At 52.9% G+C, this 23,399-nt stretch overlaps 7 protein-coding genes across 7 annotated transcripts; 3 read left to right on the top strand and 4 right to left on the bottom strand.

Annotated features, from left to right (window-relative positions):
- Positions 1 to 859: 859 nt before the first annotated feature.
- P152DRAFT_133990 (uncharacterized protein) lies at positions 860 to 4,442 on the bottom strand. The gene is made up of 2 exons (XM_033673803.1): positions 3,394 to 4,442; positions 860 to 3,345 (listed from the first exon to the last, which is right to left on the bottom strand). The coding sequence occupies exons 1-2, from the start codon at positions 4,349 to 4,351 to the stop codon at positions 1,115 to 1,117; spliced, it is 3,189 nt and encodes a 1,062-aa protein (XP_033538331.1). The 5' UTR covers positions 4,352 to 4,442; the 3' UTR covers positions 860 to 1,114.
- A 530-nt stretch (positions 4,443 to 4,972) lies between these two features.
- On the bottom strand, positions 4,973 to 7,143 carry P152DRAFT_454921 (uncharacterized protein). Its single transcript, XM_033678681.1, has 3 exons — positions 6,711 to 7,143; positions 6,187 to 6,641; positions 4,973 to 6,116 (listed from the first exon to the last, which is right to left on the bottom strand). Exons 1-3 carry the CDS (start codon positions 7,023 to 7,025, stop codon positions 5,276 to 5,278), a joined length of 1,611 nt encoding a protein of 536 aa, XP_033538330.1. The 5' UTR covers positions 7,026 to 7,143; the 3' UTR covers positions 4,973 to 5,275.
- A 283-nt stretch (positions 7,144 to 7,426) lies between these two features.
- On the top strand, positions 7,427 to 8,869 carry P152DRAFT_446317 (RNA polymerase Rpc34; the record flags this gene model as incomplete). The annotated part of the gene is made up of 2 exons (XM_033677916.1): positions 7,427 to 7,653; positions 7,711 to 8,869. The coding sequence occupies 2 exons, from the start codon at positions 7,427 to 7,429 to the stop codon at positions 8,867 to 8,869; spliced, it is 1,386 nt and encodes a 461-aa protein (XP_033538329.1).
- Positions 8,870 to 11,189: 2,320 nt separating this feature from the next.
- On the top strand, positions 11,190 to 12,883 carry P152DRAFT_133949 (uncharacterized protein). The gene is made up of 2 exons (XM_033673802.1): positions 11,190 to 12,492; positions 12,544 to 12,883. Exons 1-2 carry the CDS (start codon positions 11,499 to 11,501, stop codon positions 12,594 to 12,596), a joined length of 1,047 nt encoding a protein of 348 aa, XP_033538328.1. The 5' UTR covers positions 11,190 to 11,498; the 3' UTR covers positions 12,597 to 12,883.
- Positions 12,884 to 14,789: 1,906 nt separating this feature from the next.
- Positions 14,790 to 16,591, bottom strand: P152DRAFT_470684 (uncharacterized protein; the record flags this gene model as incomplete). The annotated part of the gene is made up of 2 exons (XM_033680995.1): positions 14,790 to 15,922; positions 15,973 to 16,591. 2 exons carry the CDS (start codon positions 16,589 to 16,591, stop codon positions 14,790 to 14,792), a joined length of 1,752 nt encoding a protein of 583 aa, XP_033538327.1.
- A 3,678-nt stretch (positions 16,592 to 20,269) lies between these two features.
- On the top strand, positions 20,270 to 22,554 carry P152DRAFT_133905 (uncharacterized protein). The gene is made up of 3 exons (XM_033673801.1): positions 20,270 to 20,774; positions 20,837 to 20,988; positions 21,054 to 22,554. The coding sequence occupies exons 1-3, from the start codon at positions 20,395 to 20,397 to the stop codon at positions 22,475 to 22,477; spliced, it is 1,956 nt and encodes a 651-aa protein (XP_033538326.1). The 5' UTR covers positions 20,270 to 20,394; the 3' UTR covers positions 22,478 to 22,554.
- A 70-nt stretch (positions 22,555 to 22,624) lies between these two features.
- P152DRAFT_454918 (uncharacterized protein) lies at positions 22,625 to 23,293 on the bottom strand. The gene is made up of 3 exons (XM_033678680.1): positions 23,215 to 23,293; positions 22,994 to 23,155; positions 22,625 to 22,927 (listed from the first exon to the last, which is right to left on the bottom strand). Exons 1-3 carry the CDS (start codon positions 23,279 to 23,281, stop codon positions 22,632 to 22,634), a joined length of 525 nt encoding a protein of 174 aa, XP_033538325.1. The 5' UTR covers positions 23,282 to 23,293; the 3' UTR covers positions 22,625 to 22,631.
- Between the last annotated feature and the right edge of the window lie 106 nt (positions 23,294 to 23,399).

The raw sequence follows: 23,399 nt of genomic DNA, 5'->3' as shown, positions 1-23,399 counted from the left end.
GGACGAGTTAGACCCAGAGCGGGAAAAGACGTAGTGGGGCATTTTATGGGGAACCAGTAGCAACTAATAGCAAGGCTGTATTCCGTTAACCTGTATGGAGTAACCTGTGGGCTATGAGGCTGTAATTACACAGTATTTCGTAGAGGAATTCAATAATACAGAATAACTACTGTAACCGAAGTCAGCAATACAAAATAATGTGGGGAGGAGGTCAGCCGATTTTAAGGGGTTGAGAATTGAGCCGGCCCTAATTGGAGCACAATGACTTGCTATTCGGCTGCCTCCAATCAATTGGGCCAACCCCAGACGCCACTAAGATAGCAGAGAAGATGTTAGATAGCGACATCGCGTTGACCGAACCGTACGGAATACATTGTAGAACTTTGGAACTTTTCGATATGAATCTCGAGAATTATTAATAGCAGGTTTTGCTGCGAGAGAGCGAAGAGCGTGAGAGGTCTCCGTGGTTGACTCTTCGGTTGCTTGCAGCAATCAATCGGAACCCCCTTGCTGTCAATATGGTGCGGCAATAATTTATTTTTCGGCTTGAGGGCGGGTTGCCGGGGCCATAAGTTCGGGGAGATGTCATTTGGCAGGGAGATCATGGTTGGAGTAGAGTACAAATATTAGTACTTAGGAGTACTTAGTTAGTTAATTAACTTAACTTACCTGAAGTGGTAACTACTAATAGATAGTACTAGGAATGTATACACTTCACTTTGCAGGTCAGGAATTAACGGATAAAGTATCCTCTACTCAAGTACAACACACTGTGCGTTTATTTGGGAGGATCCATCAATGCCACATCCATACCTCACACGATCGACCCATCCTTCAGACGCCGATACCTCGACATGAAGGGTGCCGTGGTGCCTCGGAACTTGTATACCATGGCCAGAGACAGACTCGAGTGGAGAGCATGGGAAAGATCGGTGCCTCGATAGGAGTATAAATGGCAATCGTGGTTGGGTTTGGACAAATACAAGCCTCTAAACGTAAGGGTATCTTGCCTGAACTCGTCGTTACAACAAAATTGCGCCTTTCCGTCCATCTCCCAGGGAATAAAACCGAAAGTAAACATTTGCTCCAGAGTCGTTGATGTTCGTGTATCGTATCAACCAAACCAGCTAGGCGCTTCTGTTCTCGCCAACCTCCACGCGGCTTGCGCGAAAGAGCTTCGCACACCCCATGCAGGGTTTACTTGTTCGTAAAGCCGTGCGAAACTCGCGAGCAATCTTGGAATCTCCTCTCGACACATCTGTACATCAGCTGGCATAGCATGTGATTTGATCACCGTGCCTGGTGGCCCAACAGCGTTCGGATATCTTGCCGACGAAGGGCCGTCCATGGTACTCCGGCTGGCAGAAGATTCTGCTGTGCTATTTGGGGATTCAGCAAGGGCGGCGATGACCCTCACTGCCGCCGCCCCGTCTTTCCCTTCGGAAACCTCAGCGGCTATCTTACCGACGGGAAGCACAAGATTTCGGGTCGGTGCGGACAAGGGCCATTGAGATGCCTTTGCATCACTGGTGAACTGCCAGTGCCTGCCCAGGACTTGTCCTTGATCCAGGCTCGGAGATGTCAAGTGGTCCGGCGGGCCTGAGGTATTCTCTCGTTTCTTTCCGAGTGACCACGACCATACGACTGCCCCGGAATGATGGAGTCCTATGAACGCCATGAGGTTCAGTTTGGCACGCTGGTGGGTGGGTCGAGTCAGTTCTTTAGCGATAATAGCCCAAATCTGACAGGCATGCTCGACAGCGATCTCTGCCTGGCCTGACGCCAACCACATAGATAGCGCTGCAAGGAGCTCGCCGTCAGGGGAGCGGGCCGGGTGTCCATGCCCGGTTGACGATAGTCCTGCCCCTGACGGTTGACGGCTGCGTGGAGCGGAGCCATCGGGCATCCTGCCACCACCCTCGCGATCCTCGAGGCTGTAGCAGATCTGATGAAGGCTCTCAATTGGCGCATTTAAGCGGATGTATGTGAGGTGGTACAAGAGGAGACTAACAACAACTTTGTCTCGGAACCGCTCCTGTTGCACAGGGTCCTGTGATACAACAACAAAAGATCGCTCCCATTTGGTTAGAGCAGCAAATAATCGATCAGATGAAGATCGAAGATCACCCATTGTACGCCTCGAGTAACCTATCGGCTCATCATGGATGTATGGAGTGTTCGGGGGGCGTTCGCTCCGCTGGAATGAATGTGCGTCGCTGCTGTATGGAATGGAGGAATCGAGTTGCCGAGTAGGAGCGCTCAACTGTGGCCTGAGACCGCCTGGTATGACAGCAGGCACACCCGTGAGCCTAGAGACCGCCGATGGATCATGGCAGTACTCCCATATGTCCTCATTCAGAGACCAGATGAGAATTTCATGTTGCGGTAGCGAAAGAGCAGGAAGGGGTTCTTCTCGGTCCAAGGCAATCCGCAGAAGGTCGGAGAACAATAGCTTATGTCTGAGTGCGTTCGGATCATGGATGGTGCTATTGATGTGTTCATCCATTCGATTGATAATGTCCGGATTGAAGACATATTCGTCAACCTCGACTTCCATCTCTGAATGCGACATAAAAGGCCGAGTATTGAGCAGTACGCTCAGATAGATATCCGCCCGATAGATGCCGTAAGCAAGTCGGACTTTGGATTCTAATGTGATCCATATCTTGCGCCGCTGTTCAATACTTTGAGCCCTGCGCATGGCTTCAATGTGTTTCCGTCGATAGCGGCGGGCGGAAAATAGATTCATTCGTCGCGATTGCGTGAACAGAATACACCCAATATGTTGTGCAGCCGAAAATGCACGTCGGTGTCCGAAGTACACTGCGGCCAGCTGCGTGAGAACAAGAGCCTGCACTAGCCAAAGAGGCTCTGGTTCGCTTTCCGCAAACTGGGCTGGATTAGCAGTAAGCACTCCACGGAGGGCTTCGTGTAAGAGAGCACCGCATGTAGCTCCTTGATTGCCATCATACATGCCTCCAATGGAGGCCAGAGTGAGGTAGATGATCGGGTGTAGCGTATTGAAATCAATCTTATGGGGATTGACAATCAAAACCCAGAGTAGATGAAAGTGCGCGAAGTAAAGGTCGATAAACCGATGCAATGTGAACGGTCCTTCTCTGGACGTTACACCAGGGAAGAAGGCTTCATCGACGCGGGCGGAAATCATACGCCAGAACTCGCCATGATTGGCGTCATGCACAGCAGAATTGATACCAACTTTCTTCGCGTAATCGACCATGTCCCTGACAACATCACTTTGGGAACTAGATGCCTGGGCAACCTTCAGGATCGCATCGACTCCGTGATGATCGAGCTTGTCGCGAGGTCCATGAGTAAACGGTGCTATTCGTCGATCAGCCTAAGCAAGTATTTCCACAGAATTCAACTTACAGCCTCGGGCTTGGTTGGGATGTGCCGGTCCTGGGACATCGGGAAAGTTTGACTGATTCTGAACAGCTTGGGCGGTATTGGACCACCCGATTGTGGTCGGAGGGGATGGTAACTGCATGACCGGCGCTGCTGCGTGATCCATACTCATTGAACCCGGTTGCGGTAGTGCGTTGGGAGGGAAACGTTGCTGGGAGTATTCGGTCAACCATACCGAAGAGGGGTTTGTCTGGAGAAACATGTCTTCATGCATCCATTGCCAGTGTGGGGTTTCAAGGGACGATTCAATCAGTGTGGCTTCGTCGAAACCACCGTTGTAGCCGCCCACAGTCTGCTGACCGTTCAACGCTGATGAGTTCACCAGCTGCTCTGATGCGATCGCGTGGGTATCGACTCGACGATCCACAGTTTTCATAGGCGCTTCCACATCCGGGACGTAACTTTGCTCTTGGATAGGAATTTGCTGCCAAGTTGAGGAAGACACTCCGTGAGGCTCTAGCTGCGGCAGGATCCGTGGGTCTGCACCTGACGGGACGGGTACGGTATCATCGCCTGGAATTCCTCTATAATTCGGTGATGACTCGGCGTCAGCACTTAGAAGTGGCTTATGGCTTAATCGAAGGGTATTGTGATCGTATTCGCATTCCTTTTCGGCCGCTCTGCATGTCGAGCACGGCTGCTCGCCGTCACACTTTGACCGCGCTTTTCGACACAATTGACAAGCGGTATGACATCTCCGTCTCTTTCTGAGGTTCGCGTCCGGGTTCGCAGGCTCCCCTAGAGTCTTCGAACCCGTATGGATCTTCCGGTGACGAAGGAGAATGTCCCGTCGCCGGAACTTGACCCCGCAAAGGTCACATTCATGATCCGCTTCGCGATGATTGTGGACATGTCGTGCCAGGGAGTTCTTCGTCGGGTAGGAGCGGTCGCAATCACTGTGAGGGCAAGGGAAACTTTGCATACCGTTCTCGCTCCTCGAGCAACGAGTATACAGCGATGTATTTCAAAGAACCTCAAGGGGTTGCATTCGTTAAGAGGGGAAACGAAGACGCCCCAACCAGCGAAAGGTGCAGTCACGATTCTCGATATCGGTATTGCGAGGGGAGCATTCGGCTGTCAATCTGGAATATGGGGTAAAATGAGTCATTCGAGGCCGAACATGGTTAACTCGCTAAATACCGTATGAAGCCCTGAGCTGTTAGGGAAGGTCTCCAAATCATGTTCGAGAGGAGAGATTTCTGTTGACGGCTTGACTCCCAGGGCCAAGAGCGGTAGAAATACGAAGGACCTCTGCTTCTGCTCGAGACCCGAGCTTGATTGAGAACTCGACTCCCAGAACATACTGCTCTGTCCTCGCATTTTTGATGCTTCAACTGTACTTTGACCAACTACTGGTATGATTAAAATATCTTCAGGATTCGCTCGCTTTCGTTTTAAGCAGTCTGCGTTGTCGTCTAGTTGCCACTGTATCCGGGTTAGTACCATGGTTCCTTAATCCACCTTATCCAGCATTCCTTCGACCCAAGGCTCATGCCATGCTTATCCCTCAATACTGGTAATCAGGATTCGCATCTCATCCTACAGATATTCGACTTGCTAGTGATAGCGGTGCGTTTAGATGATCATTCATAATGCGAGACACGTACCATACTATCCCTATGTCGATCATTATCTGAATATTAACTTATTGAAACCATGTGAGCGATGGCAGAAAGGATCACTGCAGCGAATGCGTCCATAGTGAACTGTGCCCGGTAGCTGTGAGACTATCCATCAACAGGAGTTTTGTATTCATCTCATCGTATTTTGGTAAAACATCCCCGCGTATAGACAATGTAACGCTGGATGAAATTCGTGACCCCGAGAGCAGCCCATGCACAAGTACTTACACCTTGTCGAGGCGGACGGCAGCGTTATTCTCAACAAAGCCCAGGTCGACTTTGTGTCCTAGCAAGTCTCTGATGTTGGACACGCCATATCGGATCATGGTCGGCCTCTCCAAACTCAGCCCAAAGCCGTATACGCGCAAATCTTTCGGCAACCCCATGGGCTCCAGCATCTCCGGGCGGAACATGCCCGAGTTGCCAATCTCTACCCACTTCTTCAAACCCAAATGATATCCGAATATTTCCATGCTCGGCTCGGTGTAGGGGTTATAGGCGGGCTTGAATCGTAGATCCTTGAGGCCCAATTTGCCGAAGAAATCTTCCAGGAAGCGCATTAATCCACCTAGGGTCAAGCCAAAGTCGGCAATGACACCCTCCACTTGGTGAAATTCTGCCAGATGGGTTGCATCGACCGTCTCGTTTCGGAACACTCGGTCGATACTGAAGTAACGAGCTGGACGAGGGTCCTCAGCTAGCCGATGCAAACACCAGGCGGAGACCGCGGTGGTATGGGTGCGCAACACAAGCCGTAGACATTCGTCCTCTGACCACTTGTATCGATAGCCAATGGAGCCGAATTTCCCGTCCTCATGGACCGCGCGCACGTCATCCCAATATTGTTGATAGTCGCGGGGTTTGGGTTTCGGTTTCTCCGGAGTCTCATAGAGCTTCCGGGCACTCGCCTCCATAGCAATCATGGCTTCTTCGGCCGCAGGGTTATCTCGCGGTCGATCAGCGGTCGGTGGATCCGAGATGAAGAAAGTGTCTTGGACGTCACGGGCGGGGTGCTGCTGAGGGACATATAGAGCGTCGAAGTTCCAGAACCCGGTGTCAACATAACTGAAATATCAAAGTTAGCTTTGGCCAGTGACGGCTTGCCGCTCCGACAAATGGAGAGAGTCAACCATACCAGCTTGTTGGCATCTCTACGAAACCCTGATTGAAGAAGATGTTTCGGAATTCCGCCCTCACTTTGTTCAAGGGGTGTAGAGCTCCGGCGTTTTGTGCAGCGCCCAACGCCTTGAAGTTGTACGGTTTGAAGTTGGCAGACTGCCATGAGCCATCTGCAATCATCTCTGCCGTGAGGTCGGTGACTTCCACAGGTACCTCTGTCGCAAACTTCGGCCCTTTCCGAACCGTATATGTTATCGATTTGCCGACCGTCACCAGCTTTCTCTTCTTGAGATCGGCCAGCGTTTTGGCATCGTGCAAGGCTTTCGTCGCTTGGATTTGTTGTAGGACCCCTCGAGCCTTATCTTCCACCTCCTGAGCGACCAAGACCAGGTACTCGCCATCCTTCTTGATCCATTTATTCCTGAAGGCGTTCCCCTGGCCTACTTTGGCGGATTCGGCTCCCACTTCGCTCTAGACAATCGTTAGCAGACACCTCAATAGAGCGAGATCTCCAGTTCCATGTCATCCAATTCGACTTACGGGGAGGTCTTTGATTGTGATTTTGCCCTTTCTTCGCACCGCCTCCCACACTTTGAACTCAGGGCTGCCTTCGGCGCAAATGGTTCTGGCCTCATCGGTGAGAAAGACAAGCTCCGTATCATTGGTATCATACTGGACCATGTCTCTTGACCCTAGCCTGTCTAGAGCGGCCTTGATCTCGACTTGTGGAACATCCGGGAACTCGGCGCCTGTTTCGAAGGACGATTTCTTGTCGAGGACGTCTAGGACTTCTTGCGTTATATTGCGCGGTCCATCTCGCAATGGTAGCGCTACCGGGCCTCGAGTGCCTGGCATGGTTGGAAAATCTCTCTATCTTCCAATGAAGCCGAATTAAAAGGTGATTGAAGGAGTAGAAGAGAATTGTGGTGGATGTGCCGTGGTGTGCAAGAATCCTGCGAGAAGCGATGAGTCGAAAGAGAGTGATCATAATAATATCAGTCACATCGTCAATCTAAAAATTCGGCGGTTTAAGCTCCGACTTTCACTTCCACCACCTCCGCAACCCTTTCACGCATTTCCTCCCACGCAAAATTCCTTTTCGCGCAACCACCGATCACTTATGAGACTGTTCCTATTTCTTCGGCCGATTCGCCACTATTCCAGGACTGCCTCGCTATTAATCGCTTTTCTAGACGTCCCATTCCCATCCAAATGATCGACAGGTAGCAAACACTTCCACCCCACCATCGATCGCCATGGGAGAACCATCCGCAGCGGCGGGCGCGCTTTACGATGCCTGTATGGAAGCCGAAGAACCAGGCCATTACTTTTATCAGGATGATCTTTTGGGCCTTGGCCTCACCACCAATGTCGAAGCCCTTCAGAAGCTTTGCTCGGAGCTTACGAGAACCCAACGATTTCGAATATATACATCCGAAGGCCGACCATGCTGGAGATCGAGAGGAGAGAGGGAGGCACGCAAGTCGGTCTTCCAAGATTCACGCCTCATGTAGCCTATGCTGACCACCCCTTTCATTAGGCTTGTCCTTCTCGCCGACAGCGACCGCATGGTCTACGAGTGCATTGAAGCAGCGGGGAGGAATGGGATCTGGGCCAAAACGATCAAGTCCAAGACGAACCTACACCAAATGGCCATGAACAAGGCATTGAAGGCCCTCGAAAATGGCTCGCTCATCAAAGAAATGAAGTCCGCAAAGACTCCTATGCGGAAAAACTACATCCTCTTCGATCTTGAGCCTTCGGAAGAGAATACTGGTGGTAGGTTTTACACGGATGGCGAAATGGACGTGTCCCTCATCGACACCATGAGCCAAATCCTCCTGTACTTCGTGAGCGCGAAGAGTTGGGCAGAGAAAGTGCCATCACCGGCCGAAAAAGCGGCTCCCGCGGTCAAGAAGCCACCGGGCAAGCGTACACGCAACGATGTAGAGGCGGACAGCAACTCGGCAGATTTTGAAATGGAAGATACTGGGCATTACGTCCCCGTTCCTTTCCGCAAAGGCAATTCGAGGCCTACCGGCTTCTGCGTCCCCCATCCGCATGGCTACGCGGGGTATCCTACGATTCCGGAGATCCTCAAGGCAGTCAGGGAATCAGGGGTCTTCACTGCGGACCTTGTCTTGTCCGAAGAGGGTATCCAACAACTGCTCGATGCGCTGGTCTACGATGGGCAACTTGAGATCATGAAAATTCCTGCCCGAACATTTGCGGCTGGCTCCATGAATACCAGCCGGGCAGGCTCCTCGATTAGCGCTGATACCGCCGGCTTATCCAATCCAGGAATATCAAAACGTCGCCGTCAAGCCGATCCCGATGAAGACCTCGAGGAGATGGCCGTCAAATCGGTTCGCAGAAGCCGTCCGACAATCGGCTACCGAACCACCCGTCCGTTATTGCGCCCGGGACCACATGGCTCGGCTTATCGAGTTGATGCACTCGGCAGTGGGTACACGGAAGCTCCATGCGGTCGGTGTCCCGTTTTCGAAATGTGCGTCAGCGGCGGTTTGGTCAGCCCGGAGACGTGTGTGTACTTCGAGAAGTGGCTGGGCCTGAAGGATGAGGATAATGAGGACGAACAACGTGTAGCGGATGGTCTTGGAGGGGAAGAGTGGGTCCCTCCGAGAAAGAAGGGGAAGGAGGGGAACAAGAGGGCGAAGATCGCGATAGGCTACGATTGATGGCCTTGATTTCCCCAGAGGTTGTCCCATGATGCTACGACGAAATCTTGAATGCGGTTCAGTATCATGCATAGCGTTGGAGTCTAGGGATGCTGCCTCGGTTTTGAGCCGTAGGGCTTGCACAATTTCGGGTTTATGGATTCCCCACGTTGGTGGAGATGTTATTGGCTCCGCTCGGATCCAGCATCATGGTCAATATGAAGAAGAGAGCAGTGGATCCTTCACTGCTTTCAGTCACATATGCTACCGACACATTTGCAACGGGATCTATATCTGCATTGATGGGAGAAGTCCGGAATCAGTTCTCCTGATTCTATAGAGCAGAACAAATCACCATTGTGCCTGACTTCCCCACCTCGAATGCCGCATCTGATCCGAATAGCAAGAGAACGCTAGATCAACTTGGAGAGGAGTAGATGTACCCAAACGGCAGTGCTCTGGGGCATCCAGCAGTAGAAGATGTCTGTTTATCGACAAACTGTGTGTCAGTTCACTCACTACTCCGTTGGAACCATTCAGGATCACTGGATAACCCAATGCCTCAATTCTCCAACAGCCAAGGCGGGGTAAAATAGCCCTCATCGATCGATGGCTGGCAAATTCGTATCTACCTCAAAGACAAGTATGACATCGGGATTTGCATATGAAAATGGTGCCATCGGGATGCATCTCAACCCCCTTTCAAACCGGTCCTTTCAAACCGGTCCTACCAGACCGAGAGGCCCGGAGTATCCGATGAGGCGAAGACCTAGCCGACTAGAGCTGTAAACAGCGAACTCTTGGTGGCGATGTTATAGTGCATTGCGTCAGCTAGAGGGTTGATGTTCGACCCTAGTGGTGGGGATCACGACATGTTCGCCTTTCGCCAATAAGAACGACGCAGAGCCCTAATAGATTCACGACTAGACCGAGTTGTCTGAATCTCTGTAAAGCGTGCACGTCTAGGTTGCGCGGGAGTAGGCATAATATTGCGTCAATCCTATACCCGTGTGTAGACCGTATTTTCTTGATTGCACAATGGGCCATCGCACGACACGGACAGCATCGAATTGCCGTGATACCATGCCGACCTCAAAATCATATTCGCTGATGCCCTGTGTACTTCGATACGTAGTTCTGCGAAGGATGAAACGGGAACGAAAGAAACTGTTCGTGTTCGGGACCATGGGTTTCTCCTGATCATCGAGGATACCTCTCTCCGTGCATGAGGTTCCTAAAGATACCTCCTTAGCACTTTGGTTATGCATTTGCGAGATGGCGTAGTAATGCATAGGAATTAAGGAAGTTAAAGGTCAAGGCTGGAGAGTCTATTTTGTGGTGAGACCGAGAGGATGTTGGATGGCCATGGGTCTAACCTGAGCTGGCTTAGTTCATAGCCAAACGGGTTTAGTGTCTCTGTATCCCACGTTCAGGAGTTAAACAGCAGCATGACGTTTCAAATTCATTTGTATTTCAAACTTTCAACCCTCACTCTTGCACTTGACTTTGCATTACTGCACTACAGAATACTTCCTCGAACACTCCCTCCGATATGTGCGGGCTAGCGGCTTCCAACTCGCAACTCGCAACCCAAAAGGCGACGGAGCATCCGAATAACGACGAGGAAGTTTACGAACGATATTGTATTATGTAGATCGTCTCAATTCTGGAAAGATGTCCAACCACGGAAAATATAATGTCCACAGGCCGATGTGTACATGAAACGCCATGAATCAACTATCTCTTGGAAATGTGGAAGACGTAATGACAACTTGCATCACTATTCATATCTCTGGGGAGGTCACTCAATTTTTCCGAAGCTTGTAAGCGCCTCGGACGCCCAACCAGGAATTCGATCAACTAGCATATAGCTTATGATCTATTCTTCTAGGTACCCATTGTCCAAGTCATCTATTTCTTGCATTGCTTCTGCTGTTTGTCGAGTATGGCGACTGCAAGTGGAATAATTGTGGGGTCTGCCTATATATCTGGGGGATCGTCGGTTTCACAGGACCCCTGCCTGGATTATTGACGACAAAATCACTCAGCGAAGAACTGGACGTTCGATGGACACAACATCAACATGAGCAAGCACATCATTTGGACTTCCCGCCCAGGAGAATCTGGTCTGGGCGTTTCCCGGCTGATGCAAGAGTCAAATGAAGTCGCCTCGATTTGACAAGGCATGATACAAGGCTTAACTTTCGGCGCATACCTGCCGTGCCCCTTTGAATCCTAGGACATCCAGCTGACTGACTAGGAGACCCCTATGTTTCCCATTGAGAATGTGTATCGTTCTATGGTCCTTGCGATGGTTGGACCGCTGGTTGTTTACACGCGAAGCGCAAGGTAGCCACCCTCAAGGTTCTAACCATGGTGTCCAGTGAGAGAAAGATTGCTTCGTTCGCGCATCACCATCACTTCCCCGCTTGATCAATTAATTCCCGATGATGATGTAGAATGGAGACACCCATGAGATACCTCCTCTTGCTTCTATAAGTACGGCCGCACCAGACGCCCCAAAACCGGTTCTACAACGACAACATCCCCTTCCTTCCACCCCGGTCACTCCTCAGTCACCGGTTGTCTTTCATTCTGCATACCTTTCATTCTTTACTTCTGTTTCTGTCACTGGCGCGAGTCTGCCATCATGACTAACTTTCTTCTTCTCGTTACCGTGCTAGCCGCGGCTGTTGCCGAGGGCGCACCGCTTGCTCAGCCTCAAACCGCTCCTTCTGGAATTCCTTCTCCCGGCGGCGCCGGCGGCGCTGGCGGCGCCGGTGGCCTGGGTGGATTAGCCGGACTCTTGGGCAAGGGCAAGGGCGGCAAAGGGAAGGGCCACGATCATGGCGGTAGCGACGGTGGCGACTGTGCCGACTCTCCCGGCGGAAGCCCAACCTCTCCCGGAGGTGCTGGCGGTGCCGGCGGAATCCCCGACCTTGGTGCAATTTTCGGCAAAGGCAAAGGCAAAGGCGGCGCTGGTTCCACCGGGATCCCCGACCTTGGTGCGATCTTCGGCAAAGGCAAGGGCGGTGCTAGCCCGACCGGCGGAATCCCCGACCTTGGTGCAATTTTCGGCAAAGGAAAGGGTGGTGCTAGCCCTACCGGAATACCTGATCTCGGTTCGCTTTTGGGCAAGGGTAAAGGTGGCGCGGGTGGTCTTGGGGGCCTCCTCAGCGGTGCTGGTGGTGCTGGCGGTGCTGGTGGTGCTGGCGGCGAGGAAGCCGGTGGCTCTGGGCTCGCTGGCCTTCTCGGCGGTGCCGGTGGTGCTGGGGGTGCCGAATCCGGCAGCTCTGGCCTTGCCGGCCTTCTCGGCGGTGCCGGTGGTGCTGGGGGTGCCGAATCCGGCAGCTCTGGTCTTGCCGGATTGCTAGGCGGTGCCGGCGGTGCTGGCGGAGAATCCGGTAGCGCCAGCGAATCCGGTGGCGCATCTAGCGAGACCACCGTCGAGCCGGCCGCCGACCCCTCTGCTACTGAAGAGAGCGGCGCGGCCTCAGATGGACACAGCCACTCCCATCGTGCTCGCGATGAAGCTGCCGTTGCTGAGCTGATTGCTCGCATGGTTGCTGAGGCCAACCCGATTGCTAAGCGTCAACTTAGTGGACTCCTCGACGGACTTGGTGGTGGTGAGAGCGGTGGGAGCGGTAAGACAAACCGAGCGCTTCTACATTGGGCATAAGACTAATCCTAAGTAGGTCTAAGCGGACTCCTAGGCGGACTCGGTGGCGGTAGTGGTGGTGGTAAGTAAACCCTCCGAACTCTTGTCTCTCATTATTAGTCTAATCCCCAAGCAGGCATCAGCGACCTTCTGTCTGGCCTTGGCGGATCAGGTGGCGGCCTCAGCGGCCTTATGTCTGGTGGTGGCCTTGGAGGATCATCAGGTGGCCTCGGAGGATCAGGTGGCGGTCTCAGCAGCCTTCTGGGTGGCCTTGGAGGATCAGGTGGCGGACTTGGCGGACTTAGCGGTGGCTCCTCTGGCGGCCTTGCTCCATCGTCGGGCGCCGATTCCAGCGGCTCTTCCACCGGCGCCGACTCTTCCACCGGCGCCGGCTCTTCCACCGGTGCCGAATCCAGCGGCTCTTCCTCTACCGACTCCTCCACTGGCTCTAGTTTGGGCGGTGGCTTGGGCGGCAGCTCCGGCTCCGGTTTGGGTGGATCAGGCGGACTCTCAGGACTTCTTGGCGGCGCTGGTGGATCTTCGGGCGGCAGCGGACTCTCGGGACTCCTCAGCGGCGCTGGTGGTGCCTCGGGCGGTAGCGGACTCTCGGGACTTCTCAGCGGCGCTGGTGGTGCCTCGGGCGGTAGCGGACTCTCCGGACTTCTCAGCGGCGCTGGTGGTGCCTCGGGCGGTAGCGGACTCTCCGGACTTCTCGGTGGCGCTGGCGGCGCTGGCGGTGCCGAAGGTGGCAGCGGACTCTCAGGCCTTTTGGGCGGCGCTGGCGGTGCCACTGGTGGAGAAAGCTCAGGCAGCTCGTCCAACAGCACCGGTTCAGCCACCGGCTCAGAGACTGGCGCAGAGACTGGCTCATCCACCGGTACTGAGACTGGCTCATCCACTGGCGCTGAGACCGGCTCATCCACTGGCGCAGAGACTGGCTCATCCACCGGCACTGAGACTGGCTCGTCCACCGGCGCTGAGACCGGCTCATCCACTGGCGCTGAGACTGGCTCATCCACTGGCGCTGAGACCGGTGCTTCAGGAAGCTCCGATGGACATTCCGCAGGTGCGGGGGGGCACAGCCACGGCTAGACTACAATCTTGGACATCACCGGTACCGCGGACACGGGTGCTCGAACAATGAAAATGTGGTGAGGAGTATTTCAATCGTACATGCCGCTGAAGTGGCCTAAAACTGTATCTTAGTCGTTGTGTTGTCGTGTGGCAAGAACCATACGTAATACAGGGGAGTAAATATCAATCATCCTTTTCCACTACTCTTCTCTCGTATTATTCTCATGTCGCTTGCCAGACATTCCCATGATCCGATCTGATGTTTGTATGTAGTCCAATTCATCACTCCTGCCGCACAGTACCGCACAATGATGCCGTGCCTTCTCCTTCCGTCAAATCAGTGAACTCAGTGTTACACTCCCCAGGACTCATCCACGAGATCCAGACTTTCTTAGTCCGAATACAGTCCGAATACAGTCCGAACACAACAGAACAGCGCCGCCGTACAAGTCCTGCTCGCACCGAGACAGTGTTGAATGACCAAAGTGATTCAACTTGGATCGTGTGGGGCCAGTTTGGGGACTCTGACGAATGGGATCATTGCTAGGTATCACTCATTAAGGACAATATGCCCCCTTCCCCACGAAAATCGTTCTCGCCATAAATACTGCACTCGCAGATGGGATAGCTAAGTCGAAGAGTCCGGAGGTATCATCTAGTCTCAAAGGATGTGTAGGAGATAGACTGAAGGCACAACTCCACGGAGAAGGGGGGACTAAGAAGGTCGTTCATGTATATGGGTAGGTATTTTACTACGACCAACTACCGGAAAGACGGAAGCTTTCCAAAGATCGCTTGAAGTGGGTTAGAAACGCACCTGCCATAATGCATGGGTGATCATAGACAAATCGTCTTAATATCCAAATATTTACAAGCGACTTCAAAATACACTTCGTCGACACTACATGCATCTTCTCGCTACCCTCAAGCCACCAATGCTTCTTTTTCGCGTTCTATACGCATAATGTTCTTCCCTCCCTCCACATAGTCAAGCCACACTATAACTTCTTCCGAATTCAATACAAGTAGGTAAATGCCGGCTAGAAACTCCGCAGATGCCAACGAGCTGAACAGTAGAGGATAGATTGCCGACAGTAGACATTAAAGTGCGCGCCGCTCCTAATTCGCCGCTGCAGACTGAGAAAACCAATTCGGATGCGCGATTCGCTACGATGGTAATATAGCCCAATTCGGTGCCCTAGACGGCCATCAGACTTCCTCCGTAAACCGACTCCCCCGACTCCCATCATGGCTAGCAAAGCTCCGCCCCAACGTGCCCCGACTATCCTCCTGCCTTACCCCCACCGACCCCGCACTACTCGCCGTCCCCGTCCGCGACGCCTCCCTTGGCACAGGCGGCGACGGGGGCGGCAAGAACGGGAACGTCCCCGGCCCGCCCGGCGAATGGTGTACCGTGGGCGTACGCGCGGGCGATGGCATCAGGGTCCCGGGGACCGAGTCCCGGCTCACAGGCGCCGTGCCGGTGGTCATGGTGGAGTCGCGCGGCAGCGCGGGGGCCAGGGCGAGGGGCGCGGGCGCGAGGATGCCGGCACCGCTGGGGAGGGAGGAGTAGGTGGCTCGGCTGTCGCGGTCGCCGGGGTAGTAGGAGCTGGAGGTCATGGTGCTGTCGTGCGGACGTAAGGCCGGGGCGAGGCTGGCCGATGAGGACGGGATGCCCATATCTTTCTTTTCCCAATCGCGGATCGCGGCGCCGGATGCGCCGATGGTTAGGCCTGCCGCGCCCATGTCTTGGATGTTGGGAAGTTGAGGCTCTTGACCAGGAGTGGCGAATGCGGAGGGTAGCTTACGCCCGCTGACTTTTTGGAAGCCTTTCTCGTCGGCGGCGGCGGCCGTAATCCCATGGTGGGGCCCGGAGAGGCGTCGAAGGGTCGCGGGAATAATGGTGTGCATGCCACTACGGCGGGATGGGTTGGAGGCATCGCGGGTGTCGGTGTCAGGGAGCGGGAGACCATTACTCTTTCTTTTATACCATCGGAGCAAGAGTAGTGCGACGACCAGAAGCAATGTAATTCCTGCCAGGCCGCCGACTACCCCTCCAACCACCACCGGAGTGGACACAGGTTTATTATCACCGTCTCCTGACCCAGCACCGTCTTCCCCAGTACCCGATGAACCAGCCCCTCCGGCCGTGTCGGTTGCCCCTGGACCAATCCCAGGGACAACCGCTGTCCCGGTTTCGGTTGCAAAATCGGACAGCGAAATGAAAGAGCTCAATGATTCAAAAGCGGAGGATGCGGTGGTCATCGAGTGACCCGAAGATGAAGATGAGGTTCGGTTAAGGTTTATGAGGAAGATGTTTGAGAGACTACTGGACGAAGATGCTACGTGAAATGTTAGACTTGACAAAGGCCTACATGTGCAAGTATCTTACTGGTAACGGTCGAATTCGCCGTCGGCGATACGATCGGGGAAGGGGACGATGAGGGTTCAGGTATAGAGGAGCTTAGAGAGTCCGTGCTGGGAATGCTGGATGATGACGAAGAAGAAGAGGAAGAAGAAGAAGAAGAGATGGGGAATTCGGAAACGGATGTTGCTGGTGGTGTTGTCAGGGGCACCTCAGGATCTGACACAGCTGGAGTGACATCAGCGGACGGAGTTGCCTCGGGGAAAGACGATGAGGTGATATCGGATGCAGGAAACGGGTATGGTGGAACTTCTGGGACCGTCAGGTCGCTAGGAAACGGAGGCACATCAGGTACTTCAGGTACCGAGGGGACTGAAGCGATTGTCGTGATGGCAGTGGTTTCGCCCGCAGCGTTGACATCGACAGAAACCAGCACCGTATTCACGACAATAACATCGGCGAGCACCTCAATCTCCTGGCGTGGGTCGAGATGATTCGAATCGTCATCCCATAACCCAGGGGGGGAGAGGTCGCGCGGCTTCATATCTTCGTCAGGGTCGGATTCGAGCTCCCTTCGAGAGAGATCGGCTAGTCGTCGATATGATCCATTGCGCGACAGTCTCTGTCGTTTTGAAGAGCGATGCATCCTCCTGCGATGAAATCAAGGGGCCTAGGCACCTCGACAGAAGAAGGTAGATGTTGAGCTGCAAGAGAAGCACAGCTCTTCGATTACAGTCCGGAAGACAGGTTTATAGAGAATCGCCGACCTCGTCGGAAATAGGAGAAGGGAAACGAGTGTATATGCCAAGCTACTCGTTGAGCGTTGGAGAAATGGGAAGCGTGGAAGTCGACCGGCACGCGGATCAATCGAACGAGAGGACGTTTGCGCGAAGCAAAAAAGAATGGACAGGATCTATGGTATCAACAGCATATGAACATGCCACTAATGATCCAAACGAACGGACGCCAGACTGCAGACTGGCAAGGAGAAATCGGACGTCAGCTGGAAGCGCAACAAGTTAGCCGCATGGTCGTATATTCGCGCTGATATATTTGAGAGCAGGGTAAAGTCAATCGCAATACGATATCTGGTTGTAGAGAAAAGCCATCGTTGTTCTGGAGTGGTGAACCCTGATCTTGTTTGGATGCGATAGTGAGAGTAAATTGAGTGAAAGAGTGGTACTCTACCGTTCAGAGCGCCAACATGGAAAAGTTTAGATGTACGATTAAAACGTTCAACGACAATGACCACGAAGCAATATTGACCCGAAGGGGTATTAATTCTTCAGCAAATTGACCGTTGCTCCAGCGGATTAATCAATTCGTCGTGAATGGAGAATAAATGATGGTAAGGACTGGTCGATCGCTTTAGGACTCTGGAATCGAATTGGACCGGACGGATGCTCGCGAAGGAATCCAGTCGACACTCGATGTAAACGAGGTACGGGATGGCAACTGAACGCAAGAATTGTCGACTCTCCACAACTCTCGCGGGCGCGAAAGCTCACGCAGCACCGTGGGCGGTGAGCTTGACGACGTCGCAGCGGAGGTCGTTGCGGACTTGCAGATGGACAAAACGTGGATCGCGAGAGATTCAACGGAGGCGAGGAAAAGGATACTCAAGGTGCATGGACACTGCGCACCGGACTGTGGACACCGGGCCACTGGGGGTGGGCCGTGGGTGGGAGGGACAGTGAGCTAGGGCGGACAGGCAGCTGACTGCAAGCAAATTAGCTCTAAGCTCACTCAGCATCCAATCCCATGATTATCAATTTCTCATCCTCTCGTGGCGGACGGGCATTATGAACGGATGATTGTGTCCATTGCCCATCCCAGGAGCGTCATGGGACGAAGTCAGGCCAGTCTGGGCAACCGAGCATCAGCAACTACGTGTTGGCAATTGGCATGTTGGCGGCCAAGTTGCACGACGATGCGACTGGCGAGGGTAGGGGACCGGGATAGACTCCAATCTCAAAGGATGAATGGATTGATGGAGGAAGAGAAAGAGAATGAAATTAGCCAGACAGTGGAGAGCGGAAGTGGTGATAGACGACGGCGCTGATTGGATGAGATGCTCATTCTGGCAGACGGCGCGCGATTTGGGGTCCTTGGCATTGCTGGGGTATAACTTAATCATCCAAGTCATCCAAGTCATCCAACGCAATCGAAATAAATTGAATGACACAATTTGCCAGGTTGAGTGCTGGCTGCTGACGGATTTCCCAATGGTTCCGTATTTCCAACTTGATTGACCTAAATATTGGTGGTGAGCATCGTTAGAGAGAGTCGAGAGTGAGTAGGTACTGAACACGAAGTTGAAGTTGAACGTTGTAGTTTGTACGGCACATGCAGACAGGATTGTAGGGAGGACAGGTAAGGGACACAGCAGCGGTAGGGCCAGCACAGGCCATCAGGCTGCCCACCACTGTCCACCACTGCACCACCAGACAGTCACCACTCCACCACACAGGGTGCGATAGGGTCCGTCTCGGCCTTCATTTAACTTCATTTCCTTTTTTCCTCGCGTTCTCCCTTGGCCTCATCCAAGTCAGCAGTTCCTCATCCACTTCCATCATGCAGTCAGGATAAGATGGAATCCATCCTCCATATCTGGTCCATGGTTTCCTGCTTCAATATCAACCGCCAGGATCTCCCCTACTTGGTCGGCATGAGTCTACAACCAACATAAATTCCTTCCATCATGGCGCATGCAACTATCTGTAGTTCTGTACGTTGCCCGTGAGTATGGCCTGGGACTTGGGACTTGGGACTTGGGAGACGTCTGTGCCTTGGTGGAAGGGTTGCTGGCTTGCTGCCTTGCTGGGATGGGACCCTCAGACTAGGTATGCCTGTTGTGCTAATTCTTGCGCTTCCTCTTGCAGAAGCAAGGGAGGTCTTCGCTCTTCGGTGATGTACGTACGTATGTAGTAGTATCATGCTTTCCTTCGAAGTTCAAGTCCTGGTCATGGGGCCACTATTGGCTGTTGGACCACCCGTCTTCGGCTGCTGTGACTGCGCGAAGCCGTGACTGCACCCAGGATATCAATTCCGTTGAACTGCAAGTCTGCAGGTTCTCGGCTCGCTCAATTTCCTACAAGGCACTCAGCTAACTTAGGCTACGGAGAATTAATATGCGGCTTCCCGTCCTGCCTCTCTCCCGATACCTATTTCTTCATCCTGGTCATTGATGTCCGATCACCGGTATCCAGAGTCTAATACTAACACTTTCTCGACATCATCACTGCTGCACCCTATTGTGCTTCGTCGTTTCAGGGCTCCATGGGTATTGATGCTATGACACCGACAAACAATCTCCTCCTGGGGACCTTGGAAATCTCTCCAAGCTTTTGCGGATTCCTTGTGACACACTCCCAGCACCGGACTCATGGTTACTTACGGAAGTACAGAGGCACAGGTTCTAATAATAATACCCGAATTTCCTTTTCCAGCACTGCGGACAACGGTTAGATATCGGCTCTCCCATCAATCGTCATTCGTCACACTGTCCAGTCGGACAATATTAATAAGACATCGGAATCCTCCTAACATGCTATATGCAGATGGATTCTGATTCTCAAATAACGACCTTCTCCTCAAAGCGTTATTGATGGCATTAATTAAATTGGTTGTTGACATATCAGAGCTCTATCAGGCATCGCCCTTGCAGAGAAACTTTGACATTTCTACTATCCCTGGTTCGGGCATGCATTCCGAGGGGCTTAATTCCGCTGCCTTGGCGGGACCTGGGTGGTCAATCGAGGCTACAGGGTGATTTCATGGTCAGGTAAACTTCAGAGTAGCGATGTCGGTCGAAGCAAGTCGATGGAATCAGAAATGCTCCCATTCCACCGGTGGTACGCGATTAGGTTGCCACTTTTCCCGAATGTCGTATATTGTGCTACTGGTACGTACCTGTCCCAGCCCCATACATACGCCGTAATACAGCCGAAGTCTCGGCCCTTTCTCGACTTCACAGGGTCACGTTTTTTCTTAGTGTTTGAGCAAACTTGGTGATTGCGTCATACTCAGAGCCAAACGTAGATCCAGTGCATCGCAGAGATAGAGAGCTTCTCCGTAATAGCAACCCGACTGCAACGGTACCTATCTGATATTGAGCAAAGATGGTATTGTGCTGTTGATGATCCTCTGCTGGATTTACCAGGCTTAAAAAGCTGTCCTTGATTTACTCCTTGGTTCATGTAGTCAAGTGACAGGTGTTAGCTACCTCGCCTGTCCGGCACTTATCAACGCAACCTCAACATCACAGTTGCAACCTCGCAACAGGAATCTCTGCGCTTTCGCACAGCCACAATGTCGCTGAATTTTGCCAAATATCAAGGTTGATATCGTTCAATATCTCGATTTTGATTTAAAGAGACATTCTCTTTGATATCTAGAGTGCTGAGAATCAAGACGACATCTTCCTGTTCACTACGTTGGTTCTCGGACATGGACCAACATAGTCGGACCCCCCCTCCACTACCCTCTCGATCTGGTACAAACCACCCGAGGCCCAATTCAGAGTCGATTTCCCATCCTCACCCGTATCAGGGGACGCATTCCGAATTATGGGCTTCATCCGATCCCCGTTCATCATCACAGCAGTCTCTCCTCCCTGCCGAAACCGATCACGAGAGTCGGCGCAGGCTCCTGTTGATTTATATCCATGGCTTCATGGGCAATGAAACCAGTTTCTACAGCTTCCCTTCGCATGTGCATAATCTCGTCAGCCTGTTATTAGCGGATAGTCATGTTGTCCATACCAAGATCTATCCTAGATACAAGTCCAGAAGACAGATTCAGTTTGCTCGAGACGATTTCAGTAATTGGTACGCGCCTATACATCTCTTAAATCACTATATTGGGCACGTACTGATGCCGGTATTTGAAGGCTCGCTCCACATGAGTCTGGCTCAACCGATGTCATCCTCCTGGGTCACTCGATGGGTGGACTCCTAGCGGCAGAAGTCGTTCTCATGCCACCGGCAGATCCCACTCGAGTTGACCAGTCGCTTCAACATCGCATATTAGGGAATATTAATTGTAAGTATATCGGAACGACCCAACTAGCTCCTTCTCGTATATGGAATCTCCCTGACAATGCTCAGTTGACGTCCCCTTCCTGGGGATGCATCCCGGTGTGATAAGCGCAGGACTTGGTTCTCTCTTTCGACCAAAATATGAGAAGCCGGCAGGGTCCTTATCCCCAGAGCCTACTTCAGCGCAGGATACCCCGTCATTGTCGTCATTTTCGTCCGAAACGACGGCAGATACTATCACTACTGCCTCGTCTCATCCAACGAGGACGAATACGAACTTTTCCACAGCATCTAGCCAGTCTGACCCAAATTTCAACGCTCCTTTCTTCAACGACGTCGTCCTACCAGTTAGAAAGGGATGGGCTTCCACGTTGCACTTCATTAACAAGCATTCCGAGAATCTCTCCAAAGGCGTCCGACACTATGTTATATCCCATGCCGAATTTGGTGGTGCCATGGCGGATTACCCCGGGCTTAGACGCCGCTATGATAGGCTTCGCGGGCTGGAAGAGGAGGACGAACGGAGACGCTGTGCAGCCTTCGAAACCATCCTACCCACTCCACGAGTACGTTTCTTGAACTACTACACGGCCAGTTCGGGAAGACCAAAGCCGCAAAGTCAAAGTGCGGATGCTTCCAAATCCAACGTGGCTGCTGAAGGTCGAGAGCCTCTGGACTCTTCGCTTCATGTTCCGCCTTCGAACGATCCAGTGGCGGGATCCACCACACCACTGCAATCCCCATCTCGGAGCCCAAGGATCAGCGTTGAGGAGTATCGGGATGGAAGTTTCGCCCCCATTACGACTGAAGAGCGTCCTACTGGTCGCACAGTTGATGGATTGGACGAAGCAGCTGCATCAACTGATCAAGGCCAAGGGAAAGTAGTGGAATCTTCGCCGTCCACGCCAGAATTGATGCCAATACCACCAATGAGCATAGTCGAGCCAGACGAGACTGTATTAAACGACGGTGCTTCCGAAACTGCCCGGGAATCGAATGTTCCGGGCCGTGAGCCGGAAGCTGATTTGGATATGCTAACCCTTGAGGAATCAAGTCAAAGCAATCCGCATACAAATTCCCCAGATTCACCTTTACAAGCACAAGGAGAGGAGCAACCCACCCCTTCCACACCGACTGACCGGCCGAAGAAGCCGGCCAAGGACCGCAAGTTCTGCGTTATCCCGTCGGCAACCATAACAACGGCTCGCGATGGCACCCGCCAAAAAACACGCGATCCGACGTGGGTGCGGGTATACATGCGCGGTGTAGACGAAGTGGAAGCGCACTGTGGACTCTTCATCCCCGACTCGACGGACCAGAGCCTTCCTGCCATTGAGTCGGGAGCATTGTCGCCAGTGGGGGTGGAAGATGAACGGGAGAGCGACAGGCCAGACCGGCATTATGAGCGGTTAGTAGGCGACGTGAGCGAACGGATTGAGAGGTGGGTGAGAGAGGCTGAGGGTGAAAGGGTCGCAAGATGGATGAGTGGTTGAGGGCTCAGACGCCAATGCTTCACGTATTAGTTGACGATACCCTAGTTAATGATTCAGAACTATTATGTGTTTGAGGTCGAACCCTCTGCAAAGAACGCCCACAGATAACACCCACCCCTACATTCAAATATCGTGAAAGGTACCTAACCGCGCCTTAATACCCAACCACTCCCCATGCCGCCAACACCGCAGATAACCCCAGAATCCCCGCCCGAACCAGATTCAACGTCGCCCACCGATCCACCAGCCAATGCGTGTTCGACTCCTTCTCCATCACCACATCCATCAGACTCGCCAGCGTATCCGCCTCTTCCGCCTTCCTCGCTAACGCCCTATTCGTTGGCCCAATAACCAGAACCGTAAACGGCACAATCGAGATCATCAGCGCGGCTGCGCCCGCAAGCAACCCGAACGGCACGCAGCTACTATAGGGCGTTATGATAGAGTATTCTTCTCCCATGCACATCAGTCCCGTTCTATCATCGGAATCCATCCTCGAGCATCAAGAAAACCCACCGTGAAATGCCAGGAAGCCAAACGTCGCCGTCAACCCCACCACTAGCGGCGGGCCGATTGCGCGCCCTTTCGTCCACGCGCTCCGCCATTGCTTCGCGAGCAGCGGCGCGGGTGCTTCCATGATGCTGGGGCAGAGGATGTAGGTCGTGGCGGCGCTTTGGCCTGTTGTGGTCGCGGCGTCAGTTATTATCCCGTGTAGGAGATTGTAGGATACATCGTACCCGCGAAGAACGCGGCCGTAGTCAGCCCGACGACTTGCGCGACGCGAATAGGTGTCGAGGAAGGCATGGTGCTGCTGAAATTAATGTCAAAGGTTTTACCGGTCGGTACTAAGCGTCAAAGCTGCATAGATTGTCGCATACAGGTTGTCCGGAGGGAAATCGGTCCGTGGAATGTTGGCCTCATT

This window comes from Eremomyces bilateralis (genome assembly GCF_010015585.1).
Source record: "Eremomyces bilateralis CBS 781.70 unplaced genomic scaffold P152scaffold_2, whole genome shotgun sequence".
Lineage (NCBI taxonomy): Eukaryota > Fungi > Ascomycota > Dothideomycetes > Eremomycetales > Eremomycetaceae > Eremomyces > Eremomyces bilateralis.
The sequence above is the reverse complement of the archived record's forward strand: the minus strand, read 5'-3'. Positions and strand labels throughout refer to the sequence as shown.

Coding starts and splice junctions, on each gene's coding strand:
- P152DRAFT_133990 (XM_033673803.1), bottom strand. CDS start 4,351: ATGCAAAGTTTCCCTTGCCCTCACAGTGATTGCGACCGCTCCTACCCG. Junction 3,346..3,393: donor TCCCAACCAAGCCCGAGGCT/GTAAGTTGAATT, acceptor ATCGACGAATAG/CACCGTTTACTCATGGACCT.
- P152DRAFT_454921 (XM_033678681.1), bottom strand. CDS start 7,025: ATGCCAGGCACTCGAGGCCCGGTAGCGCTACCATTGCGAGATGGACCG. Junction 6,642..6,710: donor TCACAATCAAAGACCTCCCC/GTAAGTCGAATT, acceptor ACGATTGTCTAG/AGCGAAGTGGGAGCCGAATC. Junction 6,117..6,186: donor GTAGAGATGCCAACAAGCTG/GTATGGTTGACT, acceptor TTGATATTTCAG/TTATGTTGACACCGGGTTCT.
- P152DRAFT_133949 (XM_033673802.1), top strand. CDS start 11,499: ATGACTAACTTTCTTCTTCTCGTTACCGTGCTAGCCGCGGCTGTTGCC. Junction 12,493..12,543: donor TGGTGAGAGCGGTGGGAGCG/GTAAGACAAACC, acceptor AATCCTAAGTAG/GTCTAAGCGGACTCCTAGGC.
- P152DRAFT_133905 (XM_033673801.1), top strand. CDS start 20,395: ATGGACCAACATAGTCGGACCCCCCCTCCACTACCCTCTCGATCTGGT. Junction 20,775..20,836: donor CGAGACGATTTCAGTAATTG/GTACGCGCCTAT, acceptor CGGTATTTGAAG/GCTCGCTCCACATGAGTCTG. Junction 20,989..21,053: donor CATATTAGGGAATATTAATT/GTAAGTATATCG, acceptor GACAATGCTCAG/TTGACGTCCCCTTCCTGGGG.
- P152DRAFT_454918 (XM_033678680.1), bottom strand. CDS start 23,281: ATGCCTTCCTCGACACCTATTCGCGTCGCGCAAGTCGTCGGGCTGACT. Junction 23,156..23,214: donor TACGGCCGCGTTCTTCGCGG/GTACGATGTATC, acceptor CGACCACAACAG/GCCAAAGCGCCGCCACGACC. Junction 22,928..22,993: donor TGGCTTCCTGGCATTTCACG/GTGGGTTTTCTT, acceptor GCATGGGAGAAG/AATACTCTATCATAACGCCC.